Source organism: Oryzias latipes, chromosome 24, assembly GCF_002234675.1.
Source record: "Oryzias latipes chromosome 24, ASM223467v1".
In the NCBI taxonomy this organism is placed as follows: Eukaryota; Metazoa; Chordata; class Actinopteri; order Beloniformes; family Adrianichthyidae; genus Oryzias; species Oryzias latipes.
The window spans coordinates 21,987,767-22,003,747 of record NC_019882.2 but is presented as its reverse complement, the minus strand read 5'-3'; the positions used below and the strand labels follow the sequence as shown (position 1 = coordinate 22,003,747).

At 43.7% G+C, this 15,981-nt stretch overlaps 1 protein-coding gene across 6 annotated transcripts; it reads right to left on the bottom strand.

Annotated features, from left to right (window-relative positions):
- Window positions 1-10,459: 10,459 nt before the first annotated feature.
- Window positions 10,460-15,756, bottom strand: stx7 (syntaxin 7). 6 transcript variants are annotated; one of them, XM_020714565.1, is made up of 10 exons: window positions 14,936-15,095; window positions 13,784-13,876; window positions 13,612-13,681; window positions 13,002-13,092; window positions 12,777-12,914; window positions 12,133-12,173; window positions 11,957-12,050; window positions 11,815-11,887; window positions 11,366-11,448; window positions 10,460-11,268 (listed from the first exon to the last, which is right to left on the bottom strand). In XM_020714565.1, exons 1-10 carry the CDS (start codon window positions 15,078-15,080, stop codon window positions 11,173-11,175), a joined length of 924 nt encoding a protein of 307 aa, XP_020570224.1. In that variant the 5' UTR covers window positions 15,081-15,095; the 3' UTR covers window positions 10,460-11,172. The 6 variants fall into 6 exon arrangements, with proteins under 6 accessions (XP_020570224.1, XP_020570225.1, XP_004083978.1 ...); XM_020714566.2 differs by lacking the exon at window positions 14,936-15,095 and adding an exon at window positions 15,629-15,756 and having other exon boundaries at window positions 10,695-11,268; XM_004083930.4 differs by lacking the exon at window positions 14,936-15,095 and adding an exon at window positions 15,629-15,756 and having other exon boundaries at window positions 10,695-11,268; window positions 11,957-12,047.
- Window positions 15,757-15,981: the final 225 nt, after the last annotated feature.

Below are 15,981 nucleotides of genomic sequence, written 5' to 3'. Positions count from 1 at the left end.
TAAAAATATTGTTTGATGCTGAGTCCCAGTTCAGACTGGATTGAGCAGAACAGCATGCTCCTGGATGAAGAGAGGGCTCTGATGAAAAGGAACTCACCTGGCTGTTTACCTGCAGCACCAAGCCACAAGAGCAAAACTAAAGAACAACATCCAGCTAGCAGTTATTCTAAAGTATGGCACATTTGACTTTTGGCTGCTTTACTTACCTGCTGGAAGTGGTAAAGCTCTGGTCTTCATTGAATGCTCATTCCCATCAGTTTCACCTCTTCTCTGCAGAGAGATGCTGCTGCTCGGATATTCGTCAGCAGGTCCACGGTGAAACCATGTTGTGGTGTAGGTATGGGACAGAAAACCCTTGTATACAGTGATGGCCCGGCAAAACAACAGAGGGCAGTTTGGGGTGCCCATAAACATTTGTTTCATGTAGCTTAGGTAGTACTCTGGAAGGCAGATTTGATAGGACTTCCTATCTCAAATCAAATCATCAACAAATATAAGTCAACAGTACAAACATATATAATGATGTAGACATTTTGATTCATTTGCTTTATTAAATGAGGGCAGTGTGGCTGTTTTTAGTGCAGGTTTAAATGATGCAGTGCTTTGTAAATCTTAAATAAAACCTAAAGTAGATCTGGTTTGGTCAAATAAATCATTCTTTCAGAAACTTTTCATTTTGATGCAGTTTTTCTAGTGTCTGTCATCACACAAAGGGCCGTAATCTGCCATGTTCTGGACTCATGTTTAGACAAGCCCACAGATCAGATGAAAATCCACATTTGCCAAGAAAAATGCAGACCTGTGGATGTGACCCAGTCCTTCTCCTCTGCTGAGACCATGCAGACGCCCTAAAACTATTTCTTCAACAGCTTCACTGAAGGCCCGGTGGAGCTGCCCACTGGGGCAACAGTAGCAGACTGTGGCAGCACTGGGAAGCTGCCAGGCCTGATGTGTTACCTTGTGTGTGCGCTCAGGCGTGTGAAGTGAGCTGTCGGGAAAAGAGAGCAAATGTTCTTGCCAAATATGCCCCAGATAAATAAAAGTCAGAAGCAGGGGTCTATACTGGGATGTAAAAAGAAAAAGCTTGATGTGGTGAAACCATTTTTGGAATTTGAGAGTAGCAAAAAGACAGAAAGGTGGGATGGTCCTAATAAAGATCCTGTTAAACTGTCTTGGTCATTTTTTTTATTTAATCTCCCTCCCATAGCTACAGAAACCAGACCAGGGGCCTGTTTCAGAAAGGAGGTTAAGTGTAAACTCTGAGTGCGTTAACCCTGAAATCAGGGAAACCCTGGGTTTTCCGTTTCAGAATGGGAGGTTTGTTAAACCAGAGAAAGCAGAGTAAGTCAAACCCGTTTCTGAAAGAGAGGTAACTTATACTCGGAGTCAGTGTCCATGGTTACTTACGCTGTGAACCTAACCTGGTCGGGAGCAGGTTTTATTCTCCAAACTCAAAGTTTCTGCCGGTCCCCTCCCCTTTTTAAAGACGAAGCAGTATTTTTCGCTTTAACCTTTATTGCCCACATTTCCGTCACACAGAGACAAGTGACAAGAATGGCTTGTCCTTTTTTGGAGGACCCAATAGACGAGGAGGCTGCATTAATAGAGAATTACATTTACGTCGTACGAGGATTTTGAGACATAGACTCGATTTTTTGTCATTTCCCCATACGTTTTTGTTTGAGCGTTACCGTTTTTCGTTGCAGTCAATTACATATATACAATGAAAACAACATTAGGTATGTATTGCTATGTAGATGTTTCATATGTCAAATATTGTCAACAAAGCCTACATCCATGACATGCTCAAATTTGACCTGATTGAATTATGTTTTTATACTTCATTTTTAGCTGCTGCCATGTTCTTTTAATTCCTGCAGGATTGCATCTACATGAAAATGAAATCAGGGACATTGAATTAGATTAATGTAACAATTACTTTTTGGAAACACAATTTGCTAGCACTGCTTACTTTCTTAATCCCATATAAACCACTTGGTCAATACAAGGGTAGACAAAAGTTCACTTTTAAAAACACAATTGCATGTATTAATATTAAACTGACCAACGTTTGCAAGAGGGGAAGGTTAACAAAAAAGTCCTCTAAACATTACAGACGTTAAATGCATTTTCCCCCAGATTGGTTCTGTACACTATGCAGCATTTCATGCAATTACACCAGGAATAACACTTCAAAAGTACACCTAAATATCACCATTTTTTATTTCAGTCCTTACGCTATTTAAAAAGTTATTGCAGCCAATATTTTATAACAATTATTTAAATGCAAACTTAGGCATAAACTTGAGCAGCTATGTTTTCCCACGCTCACTGTCTCTGTTTTGCAGATGCAGCGGTGTTGCTTTTCTTCTGGAATATGTGCTCATATTCACTGTAACTCTGCAGCAGCTCGTCAAGTTCAGCTGGCGAAAAATACGCAGACCTCTTTTTTTCCACGGTTGCCATGGTGACTCGTAATATCTGCGCTCCATTGATAATGGCTTCTTATAGTCGCGGTGCGGACGCTTAACTTTGAATCAGTCCACTCAGAGTTGATTGACCTAACTCCGATCAGCTGCTCTGAAACAGAAAACTGGTCCCAGGTCACCACACAACATGATACATTAGACTCAGAGCAGCTTAACTCCTGGTTGAGGTCAAAATTACTTTAGGAGACAGAAGTCTTTGTTTTTTAAGTGAATAATAACATTTCATGGTAACATAATTATATTTTTAAAAATAAATTAATAAAAAGTTTAATTAGAAATCTTCTTGTTTTTAAATAAAAGCTGCAACCAAACCATCTCTATAAAGTCCCACTCCAATCATCTTTTGATCAATTTTTAAAGTCTTTCCTAATTATTTATTCCTATGATGTATTTTTTTTTTTTAAACTGTTTCGTTTTCATAGTTTGTGCAGCGTAGCAGGAGTTGGGGGCGGGATTGTTGACATGGAGTAAGCCTGTGTTCATTTCCCATCATCCCTTTGTTTACACGCTCCCCTGCTAGCTTACAGCCCCTCACAACCCCAAGCTAACGTTGCCCGTGTCACAAAACTGGCAAGCAAATTTGCAGCAATCCTGCCATCCAGTTTGTACAGAAGAACTACAAGATTTCATCTGCTCCTGATTCACCTTCATTTAAATAAAGAAGTACTCAGAAACACAGTTTTAATCTAAGTTTTCTCCATGTATGTTCTCTGTTATGAGAAAAACACCAAAAAAACAACAATTTTCATGGGAGTGGGTCTTTAACTCTGTGGTGGTCATGGTTCAGAGGTAGAGTGGTCAACCTCTGATCAGAGTCTTTAGGCTGTCATTAAAAATGGGTGAGAAATATTGACATCCACGTGTTGTTTGATTGTGCACGAGTGATTCCACAGACTGGGTATCTTTTTGACTCTGCCATGTTGTTGTGTTCATGTCTTCAGGAATAATCCAATGATTAATTCAGGCTGCAGGTACAATTTGTGCACAGGCTGGGGAGCGATTTTCATCCGTATTTCATGGAGGAGAGAATTTTATCCACACAAGAAATGACTGGAAAAACCCAACACAGCCGAATTCCTCTACATGTTGTCTAAGCCCCCCAGTTAGGATGGGAGGTAGAGGAGGAGGAGGAGAAATTCTGGCAGGAGATAGGTGAGGAGATCCAGGGGATCTCTAGAGGGGAGAGATGGGATTGGAGCAGACTTTGATGGACATGTGGGTGAAGGACACAGAGGAGATGAGGAAGTGGTGGAGAGGATAGGAGAACAATGGTGGTGGACTGTGATGAAAGAATGGCAATGAGTACATGGGTAGAGACATTACATGCTGCATAAAATATGAAAGAGATAATACAGTTGGACATTAGATCATTATACATGTTTTCTCAATGAAATACTGCTAAAGATGGTTTTGCTGACATCTAAACTTGCCACTCACTGAGCATGCAATCTTCAGGGATGTCTGGAGTTGTGAGGACAACATGAGTCGCTGCACCACAGAAACTTTGATTTAGGATTCAAATATTTTCTGTCCTGCGTTAGTATTAGAAGACTAATAAATACTGATGAGGCACAGCTGGTACTGAGTGGATGACATCTGACAGAAGGACAGAAAAAGTCATCAAACTAAGTTTTTGCTTCTTTGTTTGTTCTAATTTAAGACTGTCTGGGGGGTATTCCAGAAAGCAGGTTATGCTAGCTCTCACGGTAAGTTTGAGGCTAAGGAAGTTGATAACCTCAGCTTTCGGTTCCAGAAATGGAGGTATGTTTCAGGGTATGTCAAGTTGCCATAGCAACTCATGCTCTGAACATAAGCTGGTCTGGAGCAGGTTTAGTTGAAGCTTAGTTTGTTTTCAGAGAGGTGAAACAGCATGGCGTGTCCATTTGAAGATGATTTAGTGGATGAAGAAGCTCAGATAATACTTTTTCCACCATGAGAGGGTGATAAGACCACATATGGATGTTGGAAAAATAAACTTTATACTTTGATCTAACTTAATTATTTGCTTCAGTTAAGATAAATCATTTTTTTGTTAGGTCACCTTAAAAATAACACGTAGTTTTAAGACATTTAACTTACTTTCATTCAAATTAATTCAATTAAGTAGGTGTAACTTTGGTGCTGCTGTTAGATCGGCACCGCAAGGGATTCTGGGATACCGTTCCTTTTGCCTGTCTGGACGGATTTTGGTTTAAGTGTGGCTTTTTGACCAAATGCGTGTAGTTGTTTAGCTGTTTTACTGTGTTTTGCTGAGTTATTTTGTCCTACTTTGCATAAGTCTCCAGGAGTGAGATGAGTTTATATAGCACCCCTACTGATAAACAATATGATATGTTTGGAAATTTCCTAAATGAGTGCATGCTCTGAGTGCATACTACCTTGACCTTTTAATTGTTATAAAAATGAGCATATCTGCAGGCTCAAACTTAGACATATGAGAGTTCAAGAATTATAATTCATTAAAATGGAAAAAATAGTAATTGAATTGGAGTAATATGACATTTAGTTAGATAAATATGTAAATTTGAGTTGTATAAACAATTATTGTGTTTTATAGACGTAAGAAATTAGGTTGAATAAATTTAACTCAATTACTGGTTACCAATAGAAGTAATTCATTTAAGTTGGCAAAATAGGATAAGTTTTATATATTTATATATGCGTCACAAGGAAAATGGAAATAAGATCATAAACTCGTGCGTTTACTTTGTCTGTTCTTCTACTACAAGCAGAAACTCTTTCTCTTGATGTTGCAGCCGTATTACTTTTTTGATGGTTTTATAATCTTCATACGCCGTCATTAATCTCCGACTCTGTCTAACTGAAGTACAGCGCTCTCTTTTTTTCACCACGCGTTTCCATGGTGACTCTGGAAATCTGCGATCCATTGAGAATGTCTTTATGTACCTGCTGTGCACTTGCATTAACCCAGGGTTACCAAGTCGAGGGTTATTACGCCAACTCAAATCCGGTCTTTTGGAACCGACATACCCCGAGTAAGCAGGTTCAGGCGGATTTCAGGCAGAGTTCAGGGTTAAAGTCAGGGGAGTTTAAACATGCTTTCTGGAATACCCCCCTGGTGTTCTTCTCATAATGTTGGCTTTTATTTTATTTTTTCAGAAGGAAGCAACTGTTAGGGGGTAAAACATGTTGGAGGGAGGTGAAGGTTATCCAAGGGGTAAATCTGGCTGGAAGAAGAACAAGACAAGAACCGTTAACCAGAAAAAGGCCAAAGTAATCTTTTAACGGCTCACTGCCACAAGACATTAGCTGATGCACTAACAGGGAAGGGCTAAGAGAAAAGTCTTAAATGGAGCCAGCTGAGATGGATTGTGTCAGGACTATGGCAGATGGTGGAGACGTCGTACCAGAACGCGTCTGTAAATCTGTTGGAAACGCTGTTGTCAGTTTAGAGGAATTGATTGTGTTTTCTGGTTGTTGCATTTCAATTGAGGTGTTGCTGTGGCTTCATTTACTATCTTCTTGTCATCTATCTACTGTAATTGTAGTGAGCTACAATTTGAGTATAGAAAAACTGTAGAGAACATTTTCATGATTTATTATTAAAGGATCCAAAACAACAGTGATATTTATTTTTATTTCAGCCTGAAGTTAACCAGGAAGTTGACAGAAGACCCTGACTGGGACATTGCTTAAAGTGATTAAAAAACGTTTCTCTCACAATCTTTGTTTTTACCTCCCATGTTTAATTGACATCCGATCTCCTGTTCTAAATAAATGATGGTGTTCGAATAAATATTATTTTGGTTTTCATACATGCAACATAGACACATACATAGAGTAACTATTCATACGTAGTATAGTAAAAAATGAAAAGGAAGCGTGGTTTGATCTGGCAGTCATTGATCTGGATTTGTGAAGTGGGATCATAGTCTAACAGCCTGTAGTGATCCACCGCCCTCGTCAGGAGACCCCACCAGTACTGCAGCACATCTGTGGAGACGAACAGAAAAACAGCAGAGAAGGCCAGAGGGACGGCACTAACCGACATAACCAGGAGAGGGAGACAGGGCCCTGCCAAACCATGATAGGTTGAGACAAATTCATGATTTTCTAAAATTCCCATTTGTAATCCAGCTAAACTTGTTTGCGGCATTAATCCTTTAGGTCACCACCCCCTGTCCTGGGCTGTAGCACCACACTTGTCTTAGTGTCCTGTGAGCCCATGTTGTTGAACTTTCTGTCATCCAGAAATGTGACTATACAGAAAATACAAATAGGTTTGCAAATTGTTTAATCTTGTCCTGAACAGGTTCCTGCATGTTCTTAGCTGGAGTAACCCTTGTGCCATCCCAGGCACTTTAAAGGGGCGGCAGTGGCTCAGGTGGTTGAGCAGGTTATCCAATGATCAAAGGGTCGGCGGTTCGATCCCTGCTCCCTCCAGCCAACCGTCATTGTGTCCTTGGGCAAGACACTTCACCCTCCTTGGCTCCAGCGTGGCTCCACTGGTGTGTGGCTGTGCATGGATGTCCCAGTGATGGTCAGAGGGGCCGTAGGTATGAACTGGCAGCCACGCCTCTGTCAGTCTGCCCCAGGGCAGCTGTGGCTACAACAGTAGCTACCATCACCAAGAATGAATGAGGAGTGAATGAATAATGGACATTATGTAAGCGCTTTGAGTGACTTGAAAAGCACAAATAAATCCAATCCATTATTACCATTGGGAGTTGGGTCATCTAGACCCACTAGACAGTGCTCTGAACCTTTTTTCTTCAATGATTTGTGATCTTCACTGGTGTCCATGGATTACATGAAATCTTTCCACCTTTATCCACCTTTGTCATGGTAGGGAGAACACGTCAATGGAAGGGGGGGTCATCTAAGATAGCACAAGGGTTAAGTGGGAAAGCTCATTTTCTGTCTAATAGAGTTCATCATCCAATTCTGGCGGATTCTGATGAAGCTTGTTAAAATACTCAGAAAGTTTGAATCTTAGAGCACAACTGAAAGAAATGCTCATACCTCTTCTCAAGTGTTTATCTGAAATGATTTATATATTTATATATGAAAGTAATGTCTGATAAAAGTTTATAATCTGTGTAGTCAGGAGTTTTACATCTAGAATTACTGCTAAAAATAAAGATGACTACTTTGCAACGTGTAAAGTAGTCATCTCAATGAACGAGGGAACAATGTAATGATCTTTAAGAGAGCTGATCAATGGAGAAAGCTGAACTGTTTCTTTGTTACACAGGCGTCAATCCCACCCCCCCCAAAAAGTGACAAACCAGTCAGCTGACACCGGGACCACTCCTACTGCCACATTAAGACATTCTGATTTGACCTTGGGTCAGGGACTGTGGGTGTGGTGAGGCTTTCATGGTCCTTGTACCACACAGCTTGTCCTAAAAAGTGTGGCAGAAAAATTGTAACGAATGTAACTTTGAATCCAGTTCTCTAGACACAGAAAAGGTTTCAATAAGACCAAAGAGTCAAAGACGGATTTTTGGGGTTTTACTTAAAGGAAAGAGTGAACAGACATGGTTACATTCAATCTGAACACACTGAAGGTGCATTGGATAATCACAATCAGTAATCTGTTTGGACAACATACAAGAGTTCAGCTTCTCCTCACAGCTGCATGTCTGCGGCCTTGGGCTCCCAGGGAGGGGAGGTCAGAGGTCAAGTTTGTTTTGAAGCTGCTGCCAGTGAGTGTAGACAAGTGTCTGTGCATCTGGGTGTCATCTCATAAAAACAAAGACTATAATATCTAACAATTCCATCGACTAAAAGACAAAAAAAACGTATAAAAATACGAGTAAAAGAAAACACCAAAAACAATCAGCATGTCTACACTTCTTCTCTTTTTTTTTTTAACTTGTCCTGTCCAACAGCTGGGCAGACAGATGACAGCTGAATGCCTCTTGTGTTGGACATATTTTACTTACTCTACACTTCTTCTCCTCTTACCTACAGTCTTTGATGGTCTGGACTGTTGACTAAGGTTCCTCCACCTTCTCCACCTCTGCTCCCTGTAACATCACCGCTTCAGTTCCTCTCATTCACTCAGATTCTGTAGAAGAGGAACAGGGCCCTTCACGCTTCAGATGAGCACAAAGTTTTGACCTATCTAAGCGTAACAGGATGTTTCTCCTTCTGCTAGCCTGTTGTGTCAGAACATAGGCGAGATTTGCTAGATACGCGTTTTGGTTCCTGAACGCTGTGAGTGCCTGGACTAGAATGTGAAAGTAGAATGTGAGGGCAAAAGTACGGTGGCCCTTAAGTGTAAATTACACCAGCAAGGCACTCAACCCAAATACTATTTAAGATCAGAACAACATTTGAAAAAGCAAAACAAAAAACCAAACACAAATTTACATTTTAGAAATACAAACAAAATTCAAGAAATGAAAACACAATTAAGAGAAAGTGTCAATGCCCTGCAAAGCCAAGAAGTGGGCTTTGTTCCTTGGAGAACCTGGAGGAAGGAGAGCTTCAGACCAGGATGAGACCTCAGAATCAGTGCCACCCAACTCTGATGTTCATTGTTGGAAGGAGACGGGCACCCAAAGGCCAAATCCGTCTCATCAGGTGCTGCAGGTGGGGAGACTTTCTAAAGAAGCTGGCGTACCCCCTTTAGTGAGGAGCCTTCAGGCTTAGCAACCAGCTGATTGTACAGTCATTTGACATTTTTGTCCTTTACCTTTGACACAAATCCATCAGGGAACATCTGCAGTATTGATCAGCCTGAAATTTGTGTCCTGAAAAGTCCAAACAGCTTCATGCATCAAACTTTCAAGTGTTTTACATCATTATGTATGTTCACAGGACACACACAATTGTTTTTTAATTTACTTATCAATGATGAGGTATGTCAGGACACTCTTCATAAAGTTCTGTGTTTCCACACACTGGACTGGAATGATGGACTGATCTGTTTTTGCTGCATCACACGTGTGTTGTCTGCTGTGATGCACTTGGTTGTTTTTAAGTTAGAGGAAAATGAACCTACTTGACCTCAATCCAAATGGTATTTTCCATGATCGATATCATTGACTGATTTTATTTTAAAACCATTTTTAAAGGTTTGGGTCAAATCGATGAACAGTCAGACAGATTGATCTGGATCTACAAATCGATTAAGGTGATGAATAGTTACATCCCTATTTTATGTTTAATCTAAACAGAGAATCTCAGTTTTCTAAAGGAATGAAGGACCACAAAGTTAAGAACACAAGAGCACAAGTCACTAAAAATAAATCATTGAAGGCTCAGAAGAAGTGTGTTTTGTCCCCCTCCATAGCTGTGTGGGCCTCTAATGCCTTTCCTTAGTGGAACAGGATGAGTCCAAAGGCCCACTCAACCTCTGGCCGCCTCTTTGCACACTTTAAACAGTTCTCAATGTCCTAGCCTGATTGAAAAGGGGGAACTTTGGGCTCAGAGCGAAATCTTCTGTTTTCCGTTGTCACTGTCTGAAGACTGGGCCGAGGACTGGACTGACCTCTGGAACGGCTGTGTGGCTACCACTGCAACAGGACTAAAGGCTAAGCCCCTCCCACAGGCCACTTAACCTTACGCTGGAGTAGTTAGCATTCCTCTCACACTCCTCCCACCCGCTGGTTGTGATGGTGACGGTGTTGAGGACATCCTCAGGTGTTGCAGTTCCTCTAGAGCTCCCGCCTCTCTTTTCTGCTGTGCTTTCAGCCCTTGTGCTATCCTATGGGGTCCAGATGACCCCCCCCCCCCTTGCATTGATGTGTTCTCCCTACCATGACAAAGGTGGATAAAGGAGGAAAGATTTCATGTAATCCATGGAAATCAGTGAAGATCACAAATCATTGAAGAAAAAAGGTTCAGAGCACTGTCTAGTGGGTCTAGATGACCCAACTCCCAACGTTAAAGTGCCTAGGATAGCACAAGGGATACACAAATGTGCTTTGAATCACATATGTCTGATGATTTCAAAACAAAAAACAGCTAACATTTACGCAGGGAAGACAAAGAACCTATCTTTTGTGCCTTTGGTTTAATCTTTTTATTCCTCGGATATATACATGATACGTCAATTTTCTAAGAAAAACAATCTCTGATAAACGAAACCTGACTTTTCAACAGCTTCTTTGCTAAAGGTTGAAACCTTGTAACAGGTCTGATTGATAGGAAGGAAGGACAGCTTGTTCTCTCAGCAGTTTAAAACAAACACAGAGGCTCCAACATGAAACTGATCTTTTTTAGGTTTCTATACTTATGTGACAAAATATTTATTCAGAATATTTTCTTCTTAAATCTGCAGGCTCTGATCCTTCAATCAAAGTATAAATTCATTGTTATCATGTTTCAGAGTGTAATTCAAAGTTGCTCAAACGTGCTGGATTTACAGTGACACTGAACTATGACCCTCACTCCTGTTTATTTGCAGACTGGCTGCCGCTGAGTCAGCATTTCTGTGCTGATAACAGCAGGCGGCTGCAGCTGGAAGCTCCTTCAGATTCAGAGTTTCCCCGCTGCTTCACAGTTCAACTCTGCCATCCTGACAAAGCCTTTACACTTAAGACAAACCATGAGTCAGCATTATTTCTGCACGAGTTTGGCAGCACAGTGTGTCCGGTCCTGTCAGCACGGAGCATTATTTCTCAAAAACACAATTTAATCAAAGACTCAGGACAGGTCAGAGAAGAGAACTTCTGCTCAGTGCAGAACAATGAGTCAGCAGAAGAGGCTGTCACTGTTTGGTTGCTCCCCAGATGATGAGTCCTATCACAACAGCGGCGATGGCCAGAACCACCAGCAGGATGCAGATCTTCTTCCTGGAGCTCCGCTGTAGACAGAGGAAGAAAGCGTCATGAAAAACGCTGAACGTGAGGAGTCTCCTTTCCTTTTCTGTGCGGTCCGCTGCACAGAAGCTCCGCCTTTACCTGGTAGTCTGCGGCCCGGGCCAGCTGCTGCGTGGCATTCTGGACGTGCACGTCTGCACTCTCCACATTGGCTTCTATACTGTCTGTAAAACAAACAAAGCAGAGGTTCATTTTCTTCTGTAAAGCAAGACTTCAGCAGAAGTTGGACTGGACAACAAACCAGCTTTTCTGTTGTCTCAATCGATGTGTGTGTGATTCTTTAAAATGGGTAGACTTTATCATCTCCATGCTTTCCCACCAGCAGCTGATCTGACCTGTGTGGCCGCTGTGAGCTGTGCATTTATAACATTTGGAGGATCAGGAGAAAGTCTTTCTCCCTGACAACGAGGTGGAAACATGGCTGCAATTAACAAAACTGCAATGAGCAAAGCCCAGCGCGCTCCTCTGGACGGAGGGGGAGATGTGCCTCGATGCAGCTGCATGTGGAACTGAAGGTAGCTGGCGCTCACCTATCATGTCCCCCTGCTCGTGCACCATCATGCCAAGGTCCTTAAAGATGTCATTGATGTCTGTGATGTCCGCCTAGAGAGCACAGAGAGATGAGCAGGAGCTTTAGAATGACCCTCACCACAAACACAGGGGGCTGCTGACCTCCAGCTGCCTGATGGATGACTCTCGCTCCTGGATCAGCCTCAGGTCTTCTTCTGTGATGGCTTCAGCCTCCGTCTGGACCTGGGAGTAACTGCAGATACAAGCACACCACATGGCTTCAATAGTGCAGCCACGACAGAGGCGAGGAGAAGAACCTTCATAGACAGCCAGCTCACCTTGGAGGAAGATGTCCGAAGCCGTCATCAGGCTGACCTCCCTGCTCGAGACAATTTACAGGCAACTTAAAACATCTTCAGCTGTGGAGGACCTGAACCTCTAAGTCCAGCCGCGAAACTACTGAGAAGTTCCTGTTTCTGTGAGGACCGTATCCACAACAAGGACAATGCCTGTTCTTACTTTATGGAGATGTTTGAATGCCAGCAAGAACCACAACCATCAATGAATCAACATAAAGAGATCTGCCCCCCAACCAGCGGAAGGCTCATGCTGGGTCTGGAACAGGCTGGGACAGGTGCATCTGCTCACCTGACCATCTGAAACATTTCCTCACAGCGCTCACACTCACCCACTCCATCCTGAACACGCCTATAAACCCAGACACACTGTCACTGGAAGAAGCTTTTCTCATTTCCTCAGCTGGAGGGTTTCATCTGAATAACCTGTCTACGTCTGAACGTTCAGCCAAACTCTGAGCAGATGGTACATTATGGCCCAGAACAGCTGAAACCGGGAAACCATGGCAGTGTTGTTCAGAAAGAACCCGGATGGTCCTGGTTGTGGAACGTGTGAGTATGAGGTGAGCGTGCACGGAAAGCTCTCGCTCACAGCACTCCCAGAAATGACGAAGGCGAATACGAACCGACAGCCTGGAGCCAGCTCGGACTCGGGCCACGAACTCCCGCTCCTTGTCGGCGGCCTGCCGTTGGGTCTTCTGGAAACTGTTCAACGCAGCAGAGAAGTCATTGAGCAAACGCTCCTTCTGCAGCTTCCTCTGCCTCTGAAAACACAAACACAGCTGATCAATTCCCACAAACTCCTGACCGGGTTCGATGTGATCGGTGCGTGGGACGAAGGGGCCTCGTACCTGATCGGGACCGACGGGGAGGGCGGTGAAGGCCTTGATCAGCTGGTCGGTCTCCTTGGCCAGCTGGTTCCCCTGCTGCTGTTTCTGCTGACTGAGAACCAGAGGGAAGCATCTGTGAAACGTTTCACTCGAGGAAACAGAAATCTTACAAATCCATTACTCCTGACGTGGAAAATGCTCGGGTTTCAGGAGCTAGCTGAGTACAGAGTAAAAAAAAACTATTCTAAAGGTTGAAAACTACTTTTTGAACCTTAAACCCACTGAATGGAACTGTTTTAAAACAGGGACAAATGATCCCATTCAAGTAAAACACTGTTATAAGAATAGAACTTACTTTAGTAACAACCTGCATCTCCAATGTGTGTATATGAACATGTATGTGTTTAGAACATCTTTTTAAAGTTATCTTTCTGTTTTGATGAATGAATTAGATGCTAAAATAATAAAGACAGTCTGCTTCCTGCCATTCAGGAGTCTTTACAAATGAACTGACTGAAGGAACAAGGGAAACGTATGTGTGTGTGTGCATGGTGACCGTCCACAGACAGGCCGGCTGTCGGTTTGAACTCATTTGGCTGCATGTGTGATCAAGCAGGCGGTCAGAACTCACAGCGTCTGTCTGAGCTGGCTGCTGTCCTGCTCCGTCCCCAGCAGGGTCACGGCCCTCTGCAGCTCTGAGGCTGGAACACAGATCCATGAGTGAGGATGCTGGGGGTCCAGTGGGGTTCAGCATGTGCACAGGTCTGTGTGGGTGTGTGTGTGTGTGTGTGTGTGTGCATTACTCAGTAGTGTGATCCTCTGGATGTTGGAGCTGATGTTCTGAACCAAAGCGGCGGGCTCCCGTTGAATCCCAGCCTGGTAGGCCATGATGAGAGCTGAGTTCACACAGAAAGACACATTTATGTCTTGCTTTCATACAAACTGCATGTTTAACCTTTAAAGTCCCCCAACCATCATCTTATGATCTATTGTCAAAGTGTTCCCAGCGGTCTTTTCACTACGATTCTGCTGTTTTTAGACTAAATCAGAAAACGTTGTCGTTTTCTAGGACATAGTTTCTGCGGACTGGGAGTAATTCATTAGAAATTCCCCTCTAAGGTGTGGGCGGGACTGTTGGCGAAAAGCACAACACCCCCCCTTCCCGTCATCCATCTTTTTACAACTCTCCCCTGCTAGCTTACAGCCCCTCACAACCTCAAGCTAATATTAGTGATGCAACAAAAATGGTGATCAACATCAGATCTATCATCCGTCCAGTTCTGATCCAGATTCCAGGTCAGACCAGGAAGACAAAGACGTTCACGGATCTGTTTGTCTGACAGATCAGAATAGAGCAGAGCAGGGAGCTGGTGACCTGCTGATTGTAGTTTACGTAACAACTAAGAGGTTTTTCAAACAGCATTTTTTCTTCTGCTCCTGATTCACAACGATTTGAAGAAAGAAATACTCAGAAATGCAGTTTTAAGCTTGATTTTCTATATATATGTATGTCCTCCATCATTAGAAAATGCTACAAGAACATGTAAAAACACCACAAACACCATTTTCATTGGAGTAGGTTTTTAACTAGCAGGACGGGTGCTGGCAAAACCCAAACCCAAAACTGTTGTCAATCAGGAGCAGACAAAAAAAGACTGTGATGAAGACTAGTGATGTAGAAAATACTCTGGCCAGGCCAAAGTGTCCCTGCCCTGCTCCATTCTGATGCCCCCACCTGCAGACAAATAGATCCATGGACAGCTCCAATATTGAGCAGCATTCTTGTGGTGCCGCTAAAGCTATGGATGACGGGAAGTGAAGGTGGGCTTACTCTGTACCAACAGGATCAGGAGGGAAAACTACACCATCATCAGCGTTTGTCTGACATAAGCATCAACAGTCTGAGGTCAAACCAACGTTTTGATAACAAATGGAGATGATGGAAACTTCCTCACAGCTTTGAGTGATGGAGGCAGTGAAAACACAAAGAAGGAAAGTTGCTTTTCCTCTCAGAACAAATCCTGAAACTCTGAAACGCTGAAGGTCAGAACCAAAGAGCTGCTGCAGCAAACACCAGCCCAGCTGACCCCTGACCCCCATCCATGCTGGACCAACGTGGGCTCATGCCCAGTCTGCTCTGATCGGGGGCCAGTTGGGGGGGGGGGGGGGGGGCGTTGACGCGGGTCAGGCAGTTGCTCACGCGCGTTTCCGGGACCAGCGGCGCTCCAGCGTCTGCTATGATGACGCGTTTTTAGGACCCCGTCAAGACCCCCTCCGCCGTGCGTTACGGGGCAGCCTGCCGCCTGCAGCGGTCGGTCGGTGGGGCTGCAGTCTTTCCAGCAGCCGCAAATGCGGAAATCAGAGGACTTTCTCGGAACACCACGGTCTGTGTCCTTCCGTGACGGCTGCTCTCTCCCGGAGTTTCTGTTTATAAAACCCCGAACTTTAAGCGTCAACGTGACGTTTAGCTCATGAAACTACCGGTCTCTACACAACTGCCCCCCCACCCGCCCCCAGCCCGGTTCGGGACATCTCGCCGTTTGTCCTCAGAAAGTGAAGCGCTCCGAAACCCGCGGTAGGATTTTGGATCGAGACCAAAACCTGCTCTAGAACGGTTCGGTTCGTTTCTGGGATCGTTTGGACTTTACCTGCGCTGAGACTTGGAGCTGCGCCGTTTCCTGACTCGCAGCCACTCCCCGGTCACATGACGCGCACGGCCCGGCCCCGCTGGAGCCAAGAGCCGCAGGAGCCGCAGGGGCCAGGGGACACTCCCACCAAAGACTGGAGACAAGGCTTCAGGGTTCTGCTGCGCCCCGGTCCTTTAGGATGGAAACGAGTCAACTCCACAAAAACAAGTCATAACATTAACAATAAAGGACTAAAACATAGTTTCAGCGCGCTGGAGCAAAATGATGTTTATTCAAAAAATATGACAGAGTCTGAAGGCCACATATTTGAGAAGGAGGGGGGAAAGGAGACAGAGGTGGAGGTCTTCCTCATG